Below are 20,331 nucleotides of genomic sequence, written 5' to 3'. Positions count from 1 at the left end.
TTTGTTCTTGTTAAGTTTATTGGCATCATGTTTGTTTCTTTACATAAGAGCTCAGCCTACGTACTAGAATGTAGACCTCTGGAAAACAGGTAGAAGGGCTCCATTTAAGCAAGCTACAAATGCAAGAACAAATACCAGGAAGAAAGGAAGAGAGGAAAGGGACTAGATTGCCAAGTTTTTCCATACCAAAAATCCAGATTAGCAGTCAGTAAGAAGAAAGGGAAGATTCGTAGTCCAGGTCATTCATCAAGAAACAGCTACCACACCCCAAGTGGGAGAGGAGCTCCTTCCACAGCACGAAGAGCCACACATGGGCTCCTCATGCTCGCTCCAGGATGTCAGGAGTTAAGCAGTAGGGGAGGTGAACAAATGAGGTCATTTCATAGCTGTATTTAATTTTAAATCCAATAATCCAGTGTGCATATCAATGCTGTTATGCAAATCTGAGAATTTAGATACAAGGAAGCCAGACAGATTTTTCCAGAAGATGAAGCCTTTTTGGCCTCAAAACAAGAAGGTTTACATAGTTCATCTCTACTGTACAGAATACTGCCTCTATCTGGACTCTGTGTTGCTAGCACGCCGCAGGTCACAAGTGTCCTCCTCACTTTCTACACAACCTGTGTTTCAGTACTTGAACATGTAATTCAGGAATTTTACACTAATTTATACATTTTTAATTGGTTGCATATATTAACATGTACTATAAGATTTTTCCTAAAGAAGCATTACATAATACATGGATACTGTAAAAAGATCTGATTAGTTAAAAGTAACAAGCATTAACAGAGATACATACAAAACTCAACCTAGTCTGAGTGCTGAGCTTGCAATGAACTATGGGTAATCAGCCTTTCCAATTGCAGCCTTCACAGGGGAAAACACGAGACAGTTAAAAATGTATGTAACTTGTTACACAGATTACCTGTAAACAGTTTCTCTCCATTGGACACCTGGAATTAGATTCAGTTCCAAACATACATAACAGTTTCCATTTTAAACTAAGAGAAAGGTCTGTTACCATGAAGTGTGATGTGGATGGTGTGGGGACCTGAGCTCTGAAGTGCAGGACTCAGATGCTCATGAGAGATGGGTGGATTTTGGCAGCTGGAGATGCAATTTTTTTTTTTGTAATTTCATTTTAAACACAGAAGAGGGGCTGTGTGTTTGAAGGCCTAAGTGTGATATTTGTTTGTGAAGGACTGTGCTCAACCCCTCCCACTCCCCTCAGCAGCTGCAGCTCTCTGCAGAAGCCTTCGCCCGGTCAGTCTTGTCTAGTTTGATGGGTTCGGGGAATTCATTGTAAAGTTCCACTTCGGTTTCCTAGTGGGAGAGAAGGAGGAGTTAATGCCACGGCTCTGCAGGCAGCTCCCAGCGTGCAAGGAGCTGGGGAAGGCTGGGGGTGAGCCCCATGCTGCCCACAGCACGGGGGCAGGGCTGCACACTGACCCCTCCCTACCTGTTTAAGTGCATTTCGTGCAATCGTCTGGAAAGCCTGTTCCACATTAATGGCCTCCTTGGCACTGGTTTCAAAGTAGGGGATGTTGTTTTTACTGTAGCACCAGGCTTGTGCCCGTTTTGTGGTGACCTGGGTGGAGAGCGAACAGCATCACTACCTTCTGCTATGCAGGGAGAGGTTTTATTTTCAGGGCAAGGCCAGAGATCCCTCATACCCAACCTGAGCAGCTCTGACCTCATCAAAGCTGCAGCCTTGAAACAGAAGACAGGAGACCACTTCCCATCACCTGACAGCCCCAGGGCAAGGAGAACCATGCCAAAGGGCAGTGAGACCACAGAGCACTGGCTTGGTCCCATAGGAGCTGCTCAGCACATCTGGGGAGGAGAAGCAGCTCCTCTCCTTGCACCTCCCTCCCCAGGAAGCTGCTGCAATCCTTCCACCAGTGGGCAGGAGCATGCTGTGCACAGGGGTCTGACCCCTGCAGGCAGGAGAAACCCCTTCTCCGGTGGCAGACAACATCTGAGCCACTCTCAGGCACCTCCCACTCCTGTTTCTCAGGTAACCCTCCTGTGTTTCTACAACGTCTCCCACTCCAGCAGTTTCTTAAGAGGAGGTTAGTAAGTCCCAGTACTCACTTGTCTGTTTTCTAGGTCAATCTTGTTTCCCAGCACAACAAAAGGAAAATTCTCAGGATCCCTTGGACTGGCCTGAATGAGGAATTCATCCCTCCAGCTGTCTAGGGTTTTGAATGTGTTGGGAGCCGTGACATCAAATACGAGCACACAGCAATCTGCTCCCCTGTAGAAGGCAACTCCCAGAGACTGAAATCGTTCTTGGCCTGCTGTATCCCATATCTGGAGCAAAAGACAGGGCAGGTAAGCCAGTTCTACTCTGACACAGTCAGTCTGCAATTAGGGCATTCATTCCAAAACTCCCCACCAGGCATATATAGTCCCCAGCTAGGCAGATAGCAGCACCTGCAGGCTTGGGGATTTCTGTAGGCACTAAGCATCAAGAGCCAGAAACACCTTCTAAAGATAGTTGACCCTTTTTGTGTTCAGCCTCAGCCAGGGACATATCCTTGTCCTAGGCAAGCAGAACTTGGGTATTAGGGTCAGCAGGTGACCTGCCTGCAGTGCTTGGATGCAGCTGGATACCAGCAGAGTCCAAACACTCCCCTGATGGCTGCAGCTTTTGCTGCCTTGCAGTCAGTTTCACCATGGAGAGATAAAAGCTGCAGATACCAGAGACATAAGCAGGCTGGCAGGTTAACACTACATCCACAGGACTTGGGGTGACATGAATGGTTGACCTAGGGAGTCCTTTCAAGTTCTTGAGTATTAGGAAAGTGAATCTTTCTAACAAAATCTAGTTTACTGACAGTACCAAATCCATTTTTTTAAACAGGGCCTAGCAACACTGCTGTTAGCTAAACCCAGATTAATCTTTGCATTCCCTTGTTCAGCCCATGCTAAAATTTGTAGGGAAGCCCAGAAGCACTTATGTCTAACAGAAGTTCAGTGCAAACAAGACTCACACCCAGTACACTGACCCCTACAGCAGTCTGGGCTACACCAGAGCAGATGCTCCCACACAAGTGGGGTGATGGCACCCCTAGCAGCAGGCAGCTCCTTACCTGCATTGTCACTAGCCTGTCATCCACCATCACCTCTTTTGTCAGGAAGTCTGCGCCTATCGTAGCCTTGTACTGGTTACTGAATTTCTTGTTCACATACTGGTTCATGAGCGATGTCTTTCCCACCCTGCACAGAACACAAAAAAGAAAGACTTGGTAGGCTGTTTCTACAACAATCTTTGAGTTAATCACCCTGAAGAGAACATTCCTGTGCCCTTCACTGCCCATAACCTCCTGGCTTTTTAACCAGGGAAAAAGCACCCACCTCTGCTAGTAGGGGCTTGCACACCAAGAAATGCTGAGGCACCGGCTGAGTAAAAGCATTAGCTACCCAAGGATACAAAGGATTACATCCCTGAGAAACCTCACTTCCCCATCACTAATCTGATCCTTGGTAAGGAACAGACATCACATTATGACCATGAAGGCAATTTTGGAAGATGAAGTGCTTCAGAGAAAACCACCACAAACAGTAATCTTCAGCCTCTGCAGGAGGAGGAGGTGGAAAACCAGACAATCTCAGATGACAACAGCTCACAAACACATCTGCTAGGCACCCAGAGGTGGAGATCCTCCCCAGAGAGCAAGCTTAGAGGCTCACATGCCCTCTGTGTGGCTGAGAAACACTCCCTAAATAACAGCTCGCTGGGGACAGCGGTATAAATAAATCTTATGTCATGGGAATCAGGTTACAGCCTGCACAGCAAGTAACCTGTGACAGCAGAGCAGACTCCTTGCTGAGAGCACAGCGCAAAGCCTTTCACTCCAAGGGGTGTGCTCCAGCTAGCCCAGAGAGGCAAAGCAGATGGCTCAGTACAGACTATGTCTCTGACAGAGACAGTTTCAGGAAGTCACCTCAGAATGCTTACTAGTGATTTTGGGTTTTTTTATTTTTTTTTAATTTTTTTTTTTAAGTGAAACACTCATTCCAACAACACATGTCCTCCTTGCAGAAGGCTATTCCACTCTGCTACTCCAGTGGCCTGCCCACCACATTTTCCCCATTTAATATTGTGGCAGGACCTCAAGCTACTAAACTGCAGGGACACATTCAAGACAGAGGGCAGGGAAGAGTTCTTAGACCCGTGAGCTAACACAGCTATCATGGGCTGTAAAATCTCTCCTCCCAGCACTGCTGATTTCTTACAGTAGGCTCCCACTAGTCAAGAGCACTGCTCTAGCCAGATACAGATTAGCATCTTAAAGGCTCTTCCACTTACCCAGAGTCTCCAAGGATGATGACTTTCAGTAACACTTTCTTCCTAGAAGTCATCTTTCACACTAGAAAGGAAGAACAATCCCATCACAAACCATTACTGTGTCATTCCTCAAGAAAGCAAGCAGCAAGTCTGGAGAAACCTGACTCCCAGCAAGGAGCCAGGGACAGGCAGGGCCTAGCTCTCCTGAAACCAGACTCCAGTTCAAGGCTACACTCAGCACTGACCAGGGTGTCTGCCCACTACACAGGCTGGGCCATGTCAGACCAGCAGTGGCAATTTAATACCAAGAGGTAGATGAGCTGAGCACTTGTCATTTACTGTACCAAGACCCTTCAGGATCCCATTTCCAGGCCATTTGGTACATAACTAGCCTAGGCCATCTCCCTTGACTTGAGGCAGTGCAGTAAATCATACCAGCTCCCAACACAGACTAATAATTCTTACACATGCCACAAAATGAGGGGTAAGCAGGCATGTGTCTAATACCACACTCAAGCTTTTTTGTGCTGTTCAGTAGTTTTCCAGAAAAAAATAAGAAAAAAGAAGCAGCATTTCCTCCATCATGAGCTTGGAGAAGTGGTAGCTTTCTCCAGCAGCTGTGCTTTGTGAAAGAACCAAATCCCAAGGACATGCTGTGGTTGAAGCAGCTGCAACAGCCACACAGGGCAGCTGAATTACAAAGCAAACTGCTACCAGACTGTGGCTTCTCTGAGGGCACAGGAAGCTGACTACTGCCACCTCAGCTTTGGTGTAATAAGGTTACAGTGACAAACCTCAACATTCAGCCCACTGATGGTCATCTACTCTATTAGATGATTACTTGTTTGTTCAGTTGCATCCTGCAAAAACTTCACAGGGAGGAGGCTCTAAACTGGTCACAAATGGTCCATCCAATTAAAGAGAGAGCTGAGCTTCAGAGTTCCACACTCATCTGCTCCCAGGTCTCCTTCAGACCAGTGAGGCAGCTACAAGTTCATCAGCTGCAGCAGGCCTGAATACACTTCTAGATACTCTTTAGCATGGTGAGAGCAAGTACAGGGTGTGTCCAGTGGCTGAGCACACCCCTCCTACCCTGAGGCCCTTCTCCACACCTCTGGGGAGGGGGTGGGCCAGCCACTCTTATGTGCTGGAGCTGTTTTGGGACACTGTTTTGGTGGGCCAGCCACTCTTATGTGCTGGAGCAGATCACAGACACTGTTTTGGTACTGACCTGCTCCACAGCACAAGGACTTGGCTTTCCTGAAGGAGCCCTGCAGGTTCAGTACAGCAGGAGGAGCCACAAGATGGCTATAGCTGTGCTACTTGACTTCAAAGATCCTTGACAACAGACCTTGGCATTAAGCCCTTATATATGGGCTTGCTTACCCTAAAATTCCCATCCTGCTATATACCACATTCATTACAGCACACAACTCCTACTCTTCAGGAGCTATTCCTGATTTTCACAGCTAAGGAGGCCTTTGCTTCTACAACAGGGATTTATGTCTTCAAGCAGCTTGATCCTTATGTGCTTCCTGGGATACACAACAGTCTGAGGTGCTAGATAGCTACACCCATTTCACCCCACACTACTACAGGAGGCTTCAAGCTGTAAAAGCCTCTCACTAGGTGCAGTCCAGTTGCAAAAAGATCTTAATCATCTCAAGTTTTGAGGCTTAGAAGACATGAAGTGTTTTAGCCTTTGCTGTCAGTGAATGCTGCAGAAGCTGAAGGAGGACCCCTGCAACCACTGTAGTGATGCACCTACAGCTACACTTTTTTTGGACTGCACCCACCTCACAGTCACAAGGTTGTTTAGGCTGGGAAAGGCTCTAGGATCATCCAGTGGGTCCAACCATTAGCCCAGCACTGCCAAGACACCACTAACTCATCTCCCTCAGTGCCACAACTACATGGCTTTTAAAAACCTCCTGGGACGGTGACTCCGCCACTGACCTAGGCAGTCCATTCCGGTGCTTGACAGTGCTTTTAGTGAAGAAATTTTCCTTAGTATCCAATCTAAACCTCCCTGGCATAACCTGGGGCTGTTTCCTCATCTTGTCACTTGTTACCTGGGAGAAGAGCCCAACCTGGCTTCATCTTAGGTGCTGTAGATCCATGAGCACTGGTGACCAGCTGCCAGCTGGATGTAACTCCATTCCCCACCACTCTCTGGGCTCAGTAACCCAGCCAGTTTTTTACCTAGCAAACAGTGCACTTGTCCAAGCCATGAGCAGCCTGCTTCTTCAGGAGAATGCTGTAGGAAGCAGTGCCAAAGGCTGTACTAAAATCCAGACAGAACACATCCACAACTTTTCACTGATACACTAAGCAGGGTTCTTTGTGATAGGAGACAAGGCTGGTCAAGCAGGACCTGCCTTTCCTAGACCCATGCTCAGTGGGTCTGATCCCTGGTGTCCTGTACATGTTGCATGGTGGCATTCAAGATACCTGCTCCATAACATCCTCTGGCACCAAGGTCAGACTAACAGGCCTTCCACAGACCCTCCTTCTGACCCTTCTTGTAGATGGACATATCATTTGCTAACTTCCAGTCCACTGGGACCTTCCCAGGGAGCCACGACTGCTGGATTGAAAGGGGCTCAGGGAGCACTTTCACCAGTTCCCTCAGTACCCATCCACAAAGCCACTGAGTCTTGAGTGTGTGTCTAAGTCATGTAGCAGGCCTTTTCCTCATCCTTCATCAGTACGTTTCCCTCCACAGCTGATAAAGGATGGGGATTCCTCTTAGCTCTCTTTTGTTGCTAATGTATAAAAACACTTTTTACATATTTTATTGTCTTTTACAGCAGTAGTCAGATTAAGCTCTAGTTGGGCTTTGGCCCTTCTGGGGTTTTTTCCTGCATAACCTTATGAGATCCTTGAGATACACCTAAACAGGACTCAGTGTTGAGGAGACAGCAGCCAGGGGCTGTGGAGTGAGCAGCAGTGACAGGTCACCCACAGGGCTGATGCCACCCTAAGGTGGGTGTTAGCAGATGCCAGAGAGCATGTGGAACACCTCTCTTTTCAGTGGACTGCATTGTTCACTGATCCAGCTGACAGCCCAGCTGAAAGTTGTCAACAGCACCAACATTTAGCTCTGCTTCTGCTCTTGCCAAGATGCACAGACCCAGAGAGACAGAGACACCATAGCTTGTCTCCCCTGTAGCCATGGGTAGAGACCACAGAAACCCCTTCAAGCTTGCACCTCCTGTGTTCACAAATCACATAACAAGCGATACTTTTGCCAGCCAAGCCAGAGACTTGTGCAGCACAAGCAGCCCAGATGGAGCAAGAAGCAAGTGAACAGAGCCTTAAAACAGCTTAAAAGACAGCTGTGTACAATGAACTGTCATGAAAAACATCTGCATAGGTTCAGGTCCAGTGCAAGTCACCTGATTTCCTCAGGACAGAGGAAAACAACTCACCCAGAAGTGGCTGTGCCAGAACCCAGCATGCTTCTGGGAACTGCTTCTATTTTCCTCAGAGTGTTTCCAATATCACTTGCTGCTGTAGCTCACTGCCTCCTGGTATTTGAAGCAGCTTTGGACAAGCTGGCATTAGTTCTCGTGCTTAGAGAGGGATTTGCAGAGCCCTAAATTGCAACACTAAATCACAATGCATGCTTATCTCCCAAGTTCAACGTAGCCTGAAGTTCCACTGTGAGGCGAGGGAAAACTGCTCTGTCAAGATTCATTACCTTAGAAGTAACTCAGCTGAGCAGCCACCTGCAGACATAGGAAGTCAGGCTGAGTCAGAGCTGACGCTGCCTTCTTGTCATAGCTGACAGGCTAGCCAGCAGTGTGAAGGGCTGTCACTGCCCCATCAACAGCAGGCAGGTGAGACACTCAGCTTCCATCCCAGGTGACACAACGGATGTGAGCCACAGCACAGGAAGAGCTGCTGCAGCTTCGTATTTGGAGTAGGCCATGAGACAGTGAGGAACTGCAGCCCTGCCAGGGACCAGCAGTGGGCACTGCCCAGTCTCACACCCTTGTTCTGCCAGGCTTGACTGACGCTGCCTTGAAGCCCAGCCAGCTGATGGGCCAAGCCCTCTTTAATAATCTTCTATTGCAGGTATAAACAGACCAGTGCTTCAGTTATTCCTTGCCCAGTACAACAAGGAAACACATCCTCAGGTCCTGTAGAAAATGGTTGAGTTGAGATAGGCCGGGGTCCCACTGACTCAGCACCATTTTGCACTATATAATGCAGCTTGTCTTGCCTTACGGTATTTGACACAATTACTCCAGAGCAGCACCCTGCTGAGACACACACCCATCAGATGGCAGTGTGAGAGCTCATATGGGGCTTGTGTCCAGTCCCAGGAGCACTTCTGAACAAACACTTCCTTTTTCAGAGGTATCACAAAGAAAAACTTGTTTGTTAAGATTTGATTCAAGACTCGGCTCTGTTTCACACTGCATGCAATCTTTTTGAGCAAGGTCATCTGCATGACTGCCCAGAACAGCCTACAGCAGCACACCCAGCCAGCCCTGCTCAGGAGCCACCAGACACTCCACATCAGCCAAAGGCTGATCATCAGAACCATTCCTCCTCCTGGCTTAACTGGTGCCAAAGAAATGACACAGCTGTCTCTAATACAGGAGAGGAAACCTTCCACTCCACTTTTAATGCCTACCTTCTAAGCAAACAAGCCATTAATGATATGCTGACCCTCAAGAAATTAAGCTGGTACAGCACACTCTGTCCCACAACACTGTTATTTCTTTAATGCTCACCTGCAGGAGTAGCAAGGGGAAATTTGCTAACACTGCAAGTATCACTGGTTTAGCTAATCTGAAAGGAAGAGTCAAAACCCATCCTATGAAGCTTCAAAGCACTACAGCTCAGATGCAAGAGCAAATAAAGCCTATGCCAAGTCTAATTAGGTTTCCCTTGTTGCTTCAGACTGCATTACAACTGTCCTTTCCCTTGCTATATTAAGACAGCTGCTTTAACTCAAAGCAGAAATGGAGGGTTACGAATTCCTTAGAGATGTTCATGTGTCAAGTCACAATGCAGCATTTTAATATTAATTGGGTTGGTACAAGCAAGGAACAGTAGTAGTTTGCATTGATGGCTCACCAGACCTCAGATCAGCTATGCTTTAACAGAAGCAGGCCCTGCAAAAGGAATATTCTAAGTTGCTCATGGACAGATTTAGCCTGAAAGCATCCAGCCCTAGGGGAATCTCACGTCCTTGGAAGACAAGGCTCCCTAAGCAGCAGCATATCCATACCAGTTTTGAAGCTGCTGAGCAGTCTTTACTGTTTCAGCTTTGCTACTGAACAGATGGAATCACAATCCTAACATATCTACAGAGGCTGGAATGTTTGACCAGGAGCTCCCTCTTACTACAGCTCTCAGCCTGCCACCTGCACCTTCCACTAGAAACCAGCTCAGCGCTCAAGTGAGGATGCTGGACAGCACATCTTGCCTTGTGTCCTCTGCCAGGAATATTTAACACCACACCAACCAGGCACAAAGTGGCAGGGCAGCAGGCACTGAGCACAGCTAAACTCAGAGTTATGGATGCCTAGTTTTGCTCCCTGTCCCAGTAGGCAGCACAAGAGTAAGCAGGTATCCCACAAAAAGGTGTATTTGAACCTGAAGCACTGCAGCTCTGTTCTGGGTCCATGGCTGATAAGCAGAGCTTCCACTTTCCTGCTATACCACAGGACCTTTAGCAAAAACACCCAACCATTAACAAGCTGATGTGGACAGATCAGGTCTCCATTAGGGGCTACCACACACAGCAGCATGCCCACCACAGTGACCAGACAAGAGCTACCCTTGTGCTCTGGAAGAAGCTTCTGTCCTGAAATGTGGGAAAAGTGTCCCAAAATGCAGCCAACTGCACTTCTGACACAGAAACAGCACCTCTACTCACTGTTCTCTTGCATGGATGTCTCTGTACTACAGAAAGCTATTTTTATTCCCTCCCTCCTCCCTCACTGCATTCGGCATTTCTTCAAGGAAACTGAAGCTAGAAATATTATTCAGAACCAGCTCAGTCAGACTGAACCAGTTCCCTCTCAAAAGGAGCAAGTTCCCTAGCATGTTTGGCATCTCAAGGGCTTATGTCTGCTTATATCTTCAGCCACTGAAATGATGGTCACTGAGTGTTTATTCTGTTTTTAGAGGACCAAGCACACCAAACAGCCTGACACATTATGACTTGCCCCATGGTCACACTGTACCTTGTCATGCTTTAGCTAAACCTTTGAGTAAATACATGAATTTGCTCCAATTTTTCAGCTACTCTGGAAAAGCAAGGCTTCATCCTGAGGAAAGCATAGCCTGTTATTGCCATTAGTAAAGCAGAGTCACAGCTCCTGGTTGCAGAGTCTGAGCAGTCCAGACACCCCTTGTATTGAAGCCTCAAACTCCCAACTGCAGCAGAGCCCTAGAAGGGACTGAACAAGCCTTACCAGTTACAATTTAACAACAGCTTGGCTCCCACTGGCTGGTCAGACAGACATTGCTAACAAGGTGTCAACCAATACAAAGCTACAAGTGACTGCCTGAAGAGTTCAGCACAAATCGGAGACCAAGAGATACCAACATTTAACGCGCCACTTGCATTCTCCCAAAAGTGACACAAGTCCTGTCTTTTCAGCTAGGCAAAAGCACAGCAGTAGTCAGAAGACATTCAGCAGGGGCTATTAATTTCATATCAACATGGCTTAAGAGATGCCAAGCTGCCTTCAAGGAAGAAACTAGACATATGGCTGCCTTTGATGTTTTTGACTGCTGCAGAGCCTGCATATTTTCCTTACCAAACCTGGGTGCTCTACAGGTGGAACATGTATCCAGCATCCTCACACTGAGCACTACTGCAGAGGCACAGGAGGTTATAACAGCAGGTTGAGTCTTGCACTGACAAAGGCTGCACAGGCAGGACAGTGTTCTTTTCCACTCCCATGACAGGACTATCAGAAGTTCAGCTCCCCCAGCTCACTGGAAAATACCATCAAGAAAAGCCTCACATTTAGTGGGGACACGTGCTGTGTCTAAAAAGGAAATCAGGAACATAATGTAATTTGGGCTGACAACCTGCAAGAACTGCTCCCTGTAAATAGGTTGTTTTTGAGGGCAATGGGCTCCTACAGTCCATACAGTCAGAGGTGCCTTCAGGCCTCACAGATGCACCACAGAGCAGCAGTCAGTGCAAGCAGAGCCCACACCAAAAGCACCTGGCAAGATATTCTTGTGACAGCTTCACTGAAGGGTACATTCTAGCTGCTGTTCTACAGTAGCATCTAAAAACTGATTTCCACCTCCTTCTTCCCAACACGTTTATGTTGCTGTTCTAACCAATATATTCCCTCCTGCTGGTACCCAGCCAGAATCTTAAGCACAGCTCCTCATTCCCTCCTCAAGAGGAGCAGCTCAGCAGGCAGCTGAGCTGCTCCACCAAGAGCAGGCTTCTGTCCAGTTGGTACCTTTCCCAGACAGCCCTGTGAGGCAGAAATTACCTCTGTTCATGGAGCTGAAAGCCTCAGCTACAACTTAATTTTTGATACCTTGTGTAAAACATTATATTGCAAGCTGTCAGGTGTAAATACACTGTCCAGTATATCCCACTCCCATCTGAGAGTGCTATGCCAAAAGCTTCACCTTCTTGAAGAACAGCCTGGAGCTTTAGGTGCCTGCTCACACACTGACATGGCTCAGATCAAAACTGAATCTTAGAACTTGGTTCAGTACCCCACAGGAATTAGCTTTTTAGACTACATCTGTCTGCAGTAAGTTTCCACCTCTTTTTGATGGCAGAGTTACAGCCTCCAGTGCTGGAGCAGCTGCTCTAGAACTGAGTGAAGCTTAGGAACCAGCAGCTCAGCCACATGGATTCAAGTTCTGTCGACTGTCTGCTTCAACACAGGCACCAAACCAGTGTGACATGGTGCTAAAAGCCAACTGACATGGTTGAAGCAGCTCTCGGATGGAGCTGACACCAGGCCTACACAAATATTCTGCTGTGTCCTGTTCATGGGTAACATGCTCTTAAGACAGTTCAGTGCTAAAGGAAGAGAATGATGGGGCAACATGCAACTTGGAGAAACAGGCAGAAAACCCAGCTGAGAAACTGAAACTTTGGAACAGTTTTGAGCATAACAGATTCCTGGTGTGAACAAGGAAGCTCCAGAGCCAGTGCTGGGTTAGACACTCCTATCAGTGGTAGTAAGGTTTCAGCTTGCCTCAGACATCCCCTCAACCCTCAGCTGAAGGCTCTGTCACACATCCCTTAGGTGGGCAAGGACTCAGAGCTCACTGGAAGGAGACATGTCAACATCCAGCTTGCCAGAGTCCAGACAATGATGGGGCAGGCAGAAGCAATGCCACTGGCAGGAGCCATGTCTGCAGTGACATCACAGGACTTGCACAGAGAAGGCGTCTGCCCTGCCTGAGGTCTCAGCTCAGCTGTGGCTCCCTTAGGGCTGAGATTTGGAGAGTGCTGCATTCATGACAGGCACTGATGCATATGATCAGTTAGGCTCAAAGCCCAAGTTCTCAAAGCCAAGCTCTTCAGTCCAAGCCTCACTGATTCACAGGCCTGTTACACCTCCTGGCATTTCTCCAGATGAGAGTTGTTCTATGTTACACAAAGATTAAATACTAGTCGTGGAACTGAACAAGTTTTTGACTGTAAAGCTGCCATAGTTAATTGTGACTCTACCGTAGAAAAGTCCAAACTACACAGGACTAGACCCCACCCCTAATGCCAAAAACTGATCTCCGATTTCTACTTGTTTTGATATCACAACAGCCACGTTCTTGTGAGGAGGCATCACGCTGATCTGACTACACGGTTTGCAAGGGGGAGCAAAACAAGCATGAAAATGCATTTGCTTGCAGTACCACAGCATATGTTTCTCCATGTTCAAATAGACCAACAGTACGCTTAGGAGCGGTGGGAAAGGTCTGGAGGACATTTCTTGCTGTCTGTGGGAACAGTACAACACCCAGACTACTGCTAAGCCTAAGATCACAGGAGCACATGTAGGACCTTCCAGGTGATAATCACACTGAGGCAAAGCAATGGAAGGAAGGAGTGAAGAAAATGTCCCCAGGGATGCAGCCAGCTGTGCTGGGCAGCCACCTTGGGTGGATCACTCTGCTCCTCAACAACCTGAGGATGATTCCCATCATCTCCACAGAGGGCAGCAGGTATGGGAGACTGCAGCTGTGGCAGGAGAAGAGGCCACAAAGATCCTTTTGAAGGTAAAGGATCCTTCAGGATCCTAACAAAAGGTAATCCTTTTGTTAGCTACATGCTAACAAGACCAGGATTCCCAGAAAGCAAGCCAGGGCTGCTGAAGTAGAAGTATTCTGCTTACAGGAAGCCATCTTAACAAGAAAGCCAAACCCAGAAGCTCCACTGAAAGCTGGATGTTTCCAGTCATGAAGTTTTAGTCCACTGATTCCTGCAGCAGCTAAATGGCTCTTACACCACAAAATATCCACTCAGGACTGGGCACACATACCCTAACAGACAGACAGCAACTGTCCCAAGATCTTCTTCTGCCTTCTCTTGGAGGCTCAAACTATGTCAAGAGTGTCATGTCATTCAAGAATCAGTACTGCTGTACTCCTACCTTCCAGTAAGAGGCAGGTCCCCTGTTAAATCCTACAGGATTTCAGGTAGTTCCCAGCAGATTTCCCCCAAGGATAAAGCTGTTACAAGAAAAGGCATGCTTGCTTTAACACCCCTCCCCCTTTATCAGAGCTAGCTTAACTTCCCCTATTCTGCCCTGGGGGAGACAATCTCAGGATGTGGGAGGAGAGTTGAGCACATAGCTGGCTGCTGGGAGACACTAGGCAACAAGCCATGTGTCTTGACTAAGGGCCTTGCCTACGCACAGCACTGCAGCTACACCAGCACAGCTTCCATGGTGCCTCTACCACGACGGCCTCCTTGGTGGACAGCTTCCCAATCAGCAAAATAAATCTTGGCCTAACTGGAACACAGCTATAGCCCAGTTTATACAGTGGCTTTGCCGGCCTTTTGGCACACAGCACCCAGCTAGGGGAGCCACCCAACAGTTTTAGTAACCCTGACACAAATATCAAGAGCCCGGCACAGTTCTCATATCAGGCCATACCCTGAGTGACAACTCCCTTATTGCTTTCCACAAAACAAACACACTGTCAGAGGCAGCTGGGTTTTAATCTATGTGTCCAGAAGATAAGGCTGTCCAATTCAAAATATTCTAAGTAAGCCAGGCCACTGACAAACAGTTGAGTTGTTAGATTTTTACCATATCTGACAGTATTTTTAAGTGCTCAGATTAATTTCTAGTTTTGACTACAGTTTAAGTTTTCACAGATTCCTGTGATGCTTTCAGTTTCAGAAACACAGATAACTTTGCAGTGGTAAGCAAAACACAGATCTTAGACCTTGTGAGCGGTAAACAAGCCTTGTTTATCCACTCCTGTCTGCCAGAGTTCCTAGAGGCTGGGCAGGAAACTAGAGACTAAAGGGAGACTTTGACCAAGTCAAATGACAGCCCTTAGGAGGTCTGCCAGAGGATGCAACTTACACCTGATACTCAGATCTGAGAGTGAATATTGTGTTTCCTACAGTATAAGAAGCTTGATAGAGGAGAAAGAACAAATAGTGATGGGAGATCCTACTAGCAAACTAGCAGATGTAGGGAAGCACCAGATCAACACTAATGGCAAAAGCATTACTCCTCCTTCCAGGAGGTCCTGTTCTCAGTAATGAGTCTTCTAGAGAGGAAGCTTTCTCTAGGGACAGGTTGTAATCTAAGAACTACACCTTGATCTGTGAGCAGAACTCTTGATCCTACACACACTCAATACTATGCTAATGTGGTTTGCAGAGCAGGAAGGACAAGTATTTCAGTACCACGATGGGAGTGCAACAGGCAGCTTGCCATGACAGCTGAGTCAGTGACTAACAAGGAATTTGTACTGTGGATGCTCAGTTTCACACTCACTCTTCATACCCTCACACCTCGTGCATAGGCCCTGCATCAATACTTTACTGCTTCACCTATTCTCTTGATGAAGCTCCACAAAGGTCCAATAAAATCCTCACTTGCATGTGAGGTTAAGAGAACTCTGTGGGCAAATGGCATCTTGTTAGGCAAGGGAAAAGGTTCAGGTCCAGGCATGTCTCAGCTAAAACCCACAACTGCTCATGCTCCAGACAATGTCACCACTGTGCCAGTATGGGCTCCAGATATCATTATCCATGTCTGGGAGCTGAGTGACTCAGCCCACTTGAGGGAGACAAGCACCAGACAGGTTACTTTGAAGAGGATTCTGCTTCCAGCTGGAAAGAGTTCAAGGGCTCAGCACAGATTTGTCAGATAAACTGGTAGCCCAGTCCAGGTACTCCAGGCAGGTTGGCTCTGAAGGCAGCTCCAGTTACTGGCCTCCACTTTTGTCCACCACTTCAACTAGTCCACCTTGTCTCTCAAATGACCAAAGTTACAGTATATAGGACAGACTCAAGAAAAGTACTGGGTTTTTAAAATGGCATTTAATTTAACAATTTCTGTTTGAAACTCACGCAAATACAGTTAGACATGATTAGTCACCTTAAATTGTCATTTTAAGTGGTTATGCAGAGGAAAGAGCAAATCACTGTATCAAGTGCCTTTAAATCATACAGATAGAAATCTGTGCCACAGGTTTACACTTCAATCCCATCTCAAAGGCAGTGCACCCTGTCCTGAAGCTTCACTGCCCTATGAAGACAGCTGTGGCCTCAATAACAGGTTTCCTGGCAAGAGAAGTCAAGGCTACTGGAGATAAGCTGCAAATCAACACACTTCAGTGACCTTGATGAGCTTGCCTCCTTTGCCTGGGTCATTGACCATGAGGGAGCAACAGCAGTGTTGACAAAGCTTCCCCCACAGACAGAGGGCTGGGGGCTGGCAGCGGGGAGGAGCAGGAGAGGAGGAGCAGGAGAGGAGGAGCAGGAGAGGAGGAGCAGGAGAGGAGGAGCAGGAGAGGAGGAGCAGGAGAGGAGGAGCAGGAGAGGAGGAGCAGGAGCGGCGCTCCCAGCAGCGATGACATCACCAGGGCACATCTCCGCCAGCACGAAATGCAGCAGCACGCTGGGCTCAGAGCTGCATCCCTACCAACAGGGAGCAAAAGCAAGGAGCACCGGGAGCCAGAGGGGAACCCAGCGACACAGGGGTATCCCTTCAGCGCCTGCTATTTCTGAGCAGCACGTGTGCAGCTCCTGACCTTGAACGCTCACTTGCGAGCTTTATTCAAGGTGCATTTAAAGAGAAATGGGACCTTCAATCGAGCCCCTCACTGCATTAATAAGCATGGTGTATCAACTATTGTCATTCAGTTAATTACCCATACATAATTCAGTTTTGAGATGCACAGCACATGTTTGGATTGATGCTGCAGAGACACTTTTATCCTCACAATCTCTGGTCACAGCTATATCTGAAGGCAGACTTACACAGCAACTACAAAACATCATTTTAGGAAGCTGCAGAGGGAAGCCAACTCAACTGTAACTCATCAGACAATTAAATTGCAATTATCAAGACAATGCTGTGCAAGAATGAAGTACTTCAGCATCTGAAGGATGCAAGATTGCTGCCAGACAAGCAGGATGCAAGACTGCTGCGCAACCAAGTTCAGCATTTAGGTAAGGTCTTAGCTGGACTCTCTTCTGTGGAGGCAACAATCTTTAAATTACTTTACAGCTCTGCAAGGGAATCTTAGGTTGATCTGGGCCCAGCAACAGGGACTTCACAGCAGGTCAGGTCACAGCCAAGGAGAAGCCCAGAAGACATAAGGAAACACTGCAAGGTGAGGGTCCTGTACTCATTTCACAAAGGTTCCATTTACTTCAGTTACTAACAAAATCATTGTATTCTGAAGGCAGGGACATGCAGCAATAAGTACCTGTGAGCCCACACCATCCACCAGTTTCAGAGAATGCAAACATCCAATACCCTATTGCACAGCCTTATTTTTGAGCCAGGTACCTGCAAACCTTCTCTCACAATGCAGCATTCAAAAACACATCCTAACCAAGCACAGCCAATTTTGTTTACAGCCAAACGTTAAGTTCTGCATAAAGTAGTCTCATTTTCACACAGAAGTCAGACCAAAATTCCATACATGTTAGAGACAGAGCTATTTATATTTTTGCACAGATGGTTTGATGGTAATTGTCATGTTTCCTCAAGGACAAGTTTTGCCAGAGATTTGCTCCAACAGGTAATACTCACAACCTTCCAACACAAGTATCTTAAAACACTAGCTTTAAGAAGGTGCTGCAGAAAATAAATCTGGTAACCCTCCTGCTTACAAGCTTTCATTTTGTTTAGCAAACTAAGCAACGTCATATCTTTCCCAGGTGACTTCAGAGCAGAGCTTGTACATTTTACACATTCAGTTGAGGGTTTATCGATGTTGTAACATGTCTGTGCTACTCAAAGAGTTTGATTCCCTGGCTTCGACAGGAGGGCCAGGATGCCAATAGTGCAGACTGTGCAACACAGTTACTTAAATTCTTACTTTGTCACCCTGAAGGTACAACTCGGGGTGTCCTGTTCTCCACGTCTTCACTCCGGTGACCAGTGACAGGATCAAGAAAACAGCATGAAGCTTTGTCAAAGCAGGTTTAGGCTGGATATAGGGGAAAAGCTCTTCACTCAAAGGGTGGCTGGGCACTGGAACAGGCTCCCCAGGGAAGTGGCCAGGGCCCCAAGCCTACCAGAGCTCAAGAGCCCTTGAACACTCCCAGGCACATGTGGGGGTGTCCTGTACAGGGCCAGGAATTGAACTTGTATGATCCTTGTGTGTCCCAACTCAGAATATTCTGTGATTTCATGCTGAGCTATTATCAGGGTATTTGAGTTTGAGGGCAGGGAGCACTGCATGACACCACAGGGAAGAAGAACATTTAACACAGATACTCCCATCTTATCAGTTACACTTCACACTACAGGCTGGGAGAGCAAGAAACTGCTAAGAGATTTCAGAAGTCTTCCTTATTGAGAGGTCAGATTAGCCCCATAACAGCTTTTCTACATCAGACATAGGGTACTAGCATAACATACAAAGAGTAAAGAAAAAAAATCCACCAAAACAAACACACACCACCCCAAACGAACATGGCAGTGCTTGAAAGTTAACAGTATTAGAGCTGCTTTAATTCTGAGGACTCAGGCCAGGCAGGCATGGTGGGTCCACTCATTAGTGCATGGAGGGCAAGTCATGTGTTCAGTCAGCTGTTGGGAGTCACAAGGGAGAGGGGGAAAGAAAAGTATACTTGTTCTTCCTGAGTAAGTACAGCAACGAAGCCTTGATTATTTAACAAGGAATATTCAAATTACTCCACCCACTTTAACCTCAAATTCAGCTCCTGAGAGAGCAGGGTACACTGACTCCAGCAGCCTGGTTCTACTGGAACCGTGGCCAGGCTGCAGCTGCTATTCACACACCACTGGTACCACCACAGCCTTCGAGCCACAGCCAGCCAAACACTGTGGCACAGCTACTTATAAACCATTCCCCTAAAAAGAGAATCTTCACTTCCCCAAACCCAAGACCCACACGGATACACAGACTGTTAGGGACAGAGCAGAGCTGGCCAGCCAGGGACAAGTACTGAAAGCTTTGAGGGCTCCATGCTGGCAAGTGCCAAACAAAGAACAGCTTGCTTACAGCTGGGGGGGACTTCATTCTGTCATGTGTTCTCAGTTTACATACAAAAACCTCATATAGACCACAAGAGCTCTGCTTATCAGCAAACATTTGGAGTTTTCCAGGAGATAATGCTAAAATTGCCAGCTTTGAGAACAAAAGGCCTAGTACTAGGTGAGACACACATTTTGATGCTGAGGTTACCTATCCTACTTCACATTAAAACAACCATTTTTGCTACTAAAATAAGCCCTCTATTTACAGGGAGTGCAATTGTCTTAAGTACAACCATCAGGCATTTCCATATTTATTAGTCTATATATATATGGAAACTAATAATGCATCTATCACTTAATTTACCTTATTACACACTCACAGACAAAAGCACTCCTAACATCCACTCTAATAGTTCTTAGAACTGACTCAGGCTTTACACACACCGACAGCTACTTTCGCAATAACTGCCCGTCTGCTCGGCCGCCTCTTCGGTCAGTTTAATCGCCCTCCCGGGGCTGCCGGTTCACGTTAAAAGCGCTGCCCACCGACCCCGAGCAGCGTTCCACCGGCCCGACCCAGCGCCCGCCCCAGCCCCGGCCCTCCTTCGGCCGCCGGCCACCCCGAAGCCTCCTCGGGCTCGGCGAGGGGCTCCAGCAGCTCCACGGGCCACAGACAATGCGCTCCCTCCCCGCAGGCCGCGCTCGGGCCGCCCCGAGCCGCTCCGCGGAGGAGGCTCCACAAAGGCCCGGCGGAACGCGCGTCCTGGGAGAGGCCCTCGGGGAGGAGCCCGTCCTGGAGACCCCCCTGTATTGTGCCGAGGCCAGCGCCGGGCCCGGCTCCAGGGAGCTCGGCAGCGCGGCCGCCCGGGCCCGCCTCGGGGCGGGCAAACGAGCCGGGCCCCGGTGCAAAGCCGGCCGGGAGCACCGAGGCAGCGCCGCCTCCGCCGCCTTCCCACCGCGGCCCCCCGGTGCCGGGGAGGGGCCGCGAGCGGCTCCCCGCCGCCCGGGGCGAGGCCGCCCCCCCATCCCCGCGGGCGGCGCGCGGTGCCGCCGGGCTCACCTGGTGGTGCTGCCGCCGCGGCCCGAGCCCGATCGCTGCGCCCCCCGCCCGCCTCGTCGGCTTTAATGGGCCCCGCCGCCTCCCGCGCTCGCTTCCGCCTCCCCGACAACTTCCGCTCACGGGGCCCCGGCGTCACCGCGCGCCGCCCACGTGACCGCGGGGCCCGCCCGCCATGTTAGGGCGCCGAGGCCGGCCCGTGTGCGGGACCAGCTCTCTTTGTGGGAAATAAATGTTTGTGAGAAGTAAACGTGTGTGGGAAATAAATGTCTGTGGGACCTGTCTGCCCCGCGGGCTCCCATCGCAGCAGCGCAGTGAACACC

The 20,331-nt window shown here is 48.3% G+C and overlaps 1 protein-coding gene across 1 annotated transcript; it reads right to left on the bottom strand.

The window, feature by feature from the left end:
* On the bottom strand, nt 1-20,129 carry RAB7A (RAB7A, member RAS oncogene family). Its single transcript, XM_041425530.1, has 6 exons — nt 20,012-20,129; nt 4,316-4,376; nt 3,096-3,222; nt 2,095-2,313; nt 1,460-1,588; nt 1-1,323 (listed from the first exon to the last, which is right to left on the bottom strand). Exons 2-6 carry the CDS (start codon nt 4,366-4,368, stop codon nt 1,228-1,230), a joined length of 624 nt encoding a protein of 207 aa, XP_041281464.1. The 5' UTR covers nt 4,369-4,376; nt 20,012-20,129; the 3' UTR covers nt 1-1,227.
* Nucleotides 20,130-20,331: the final 202 nt, after the last annotated feature.

This window comes from Onychostruthus taczanowskii, unplaced genomic scaffold, assembly GCF_017590055.1.
Source record: "Onychostruthus taczanowskii isolate IOZ18803 unplaced genomic scaffold, ASM1759005v1 scaffold9, whole genome shotgun sequence".
Taxonomy (NCBI): Eukaryota; Metazoa; Chordata; class Aves; order Passeriformes; family Passeridae; genus Onychostruthus; species Onychostruthus taczanowskii.
The sequence above is the reverse complement of the archived record's forward strand: the minus strand, read 5'-3'. Positions and strand labels throughout refer to the sequence as shown.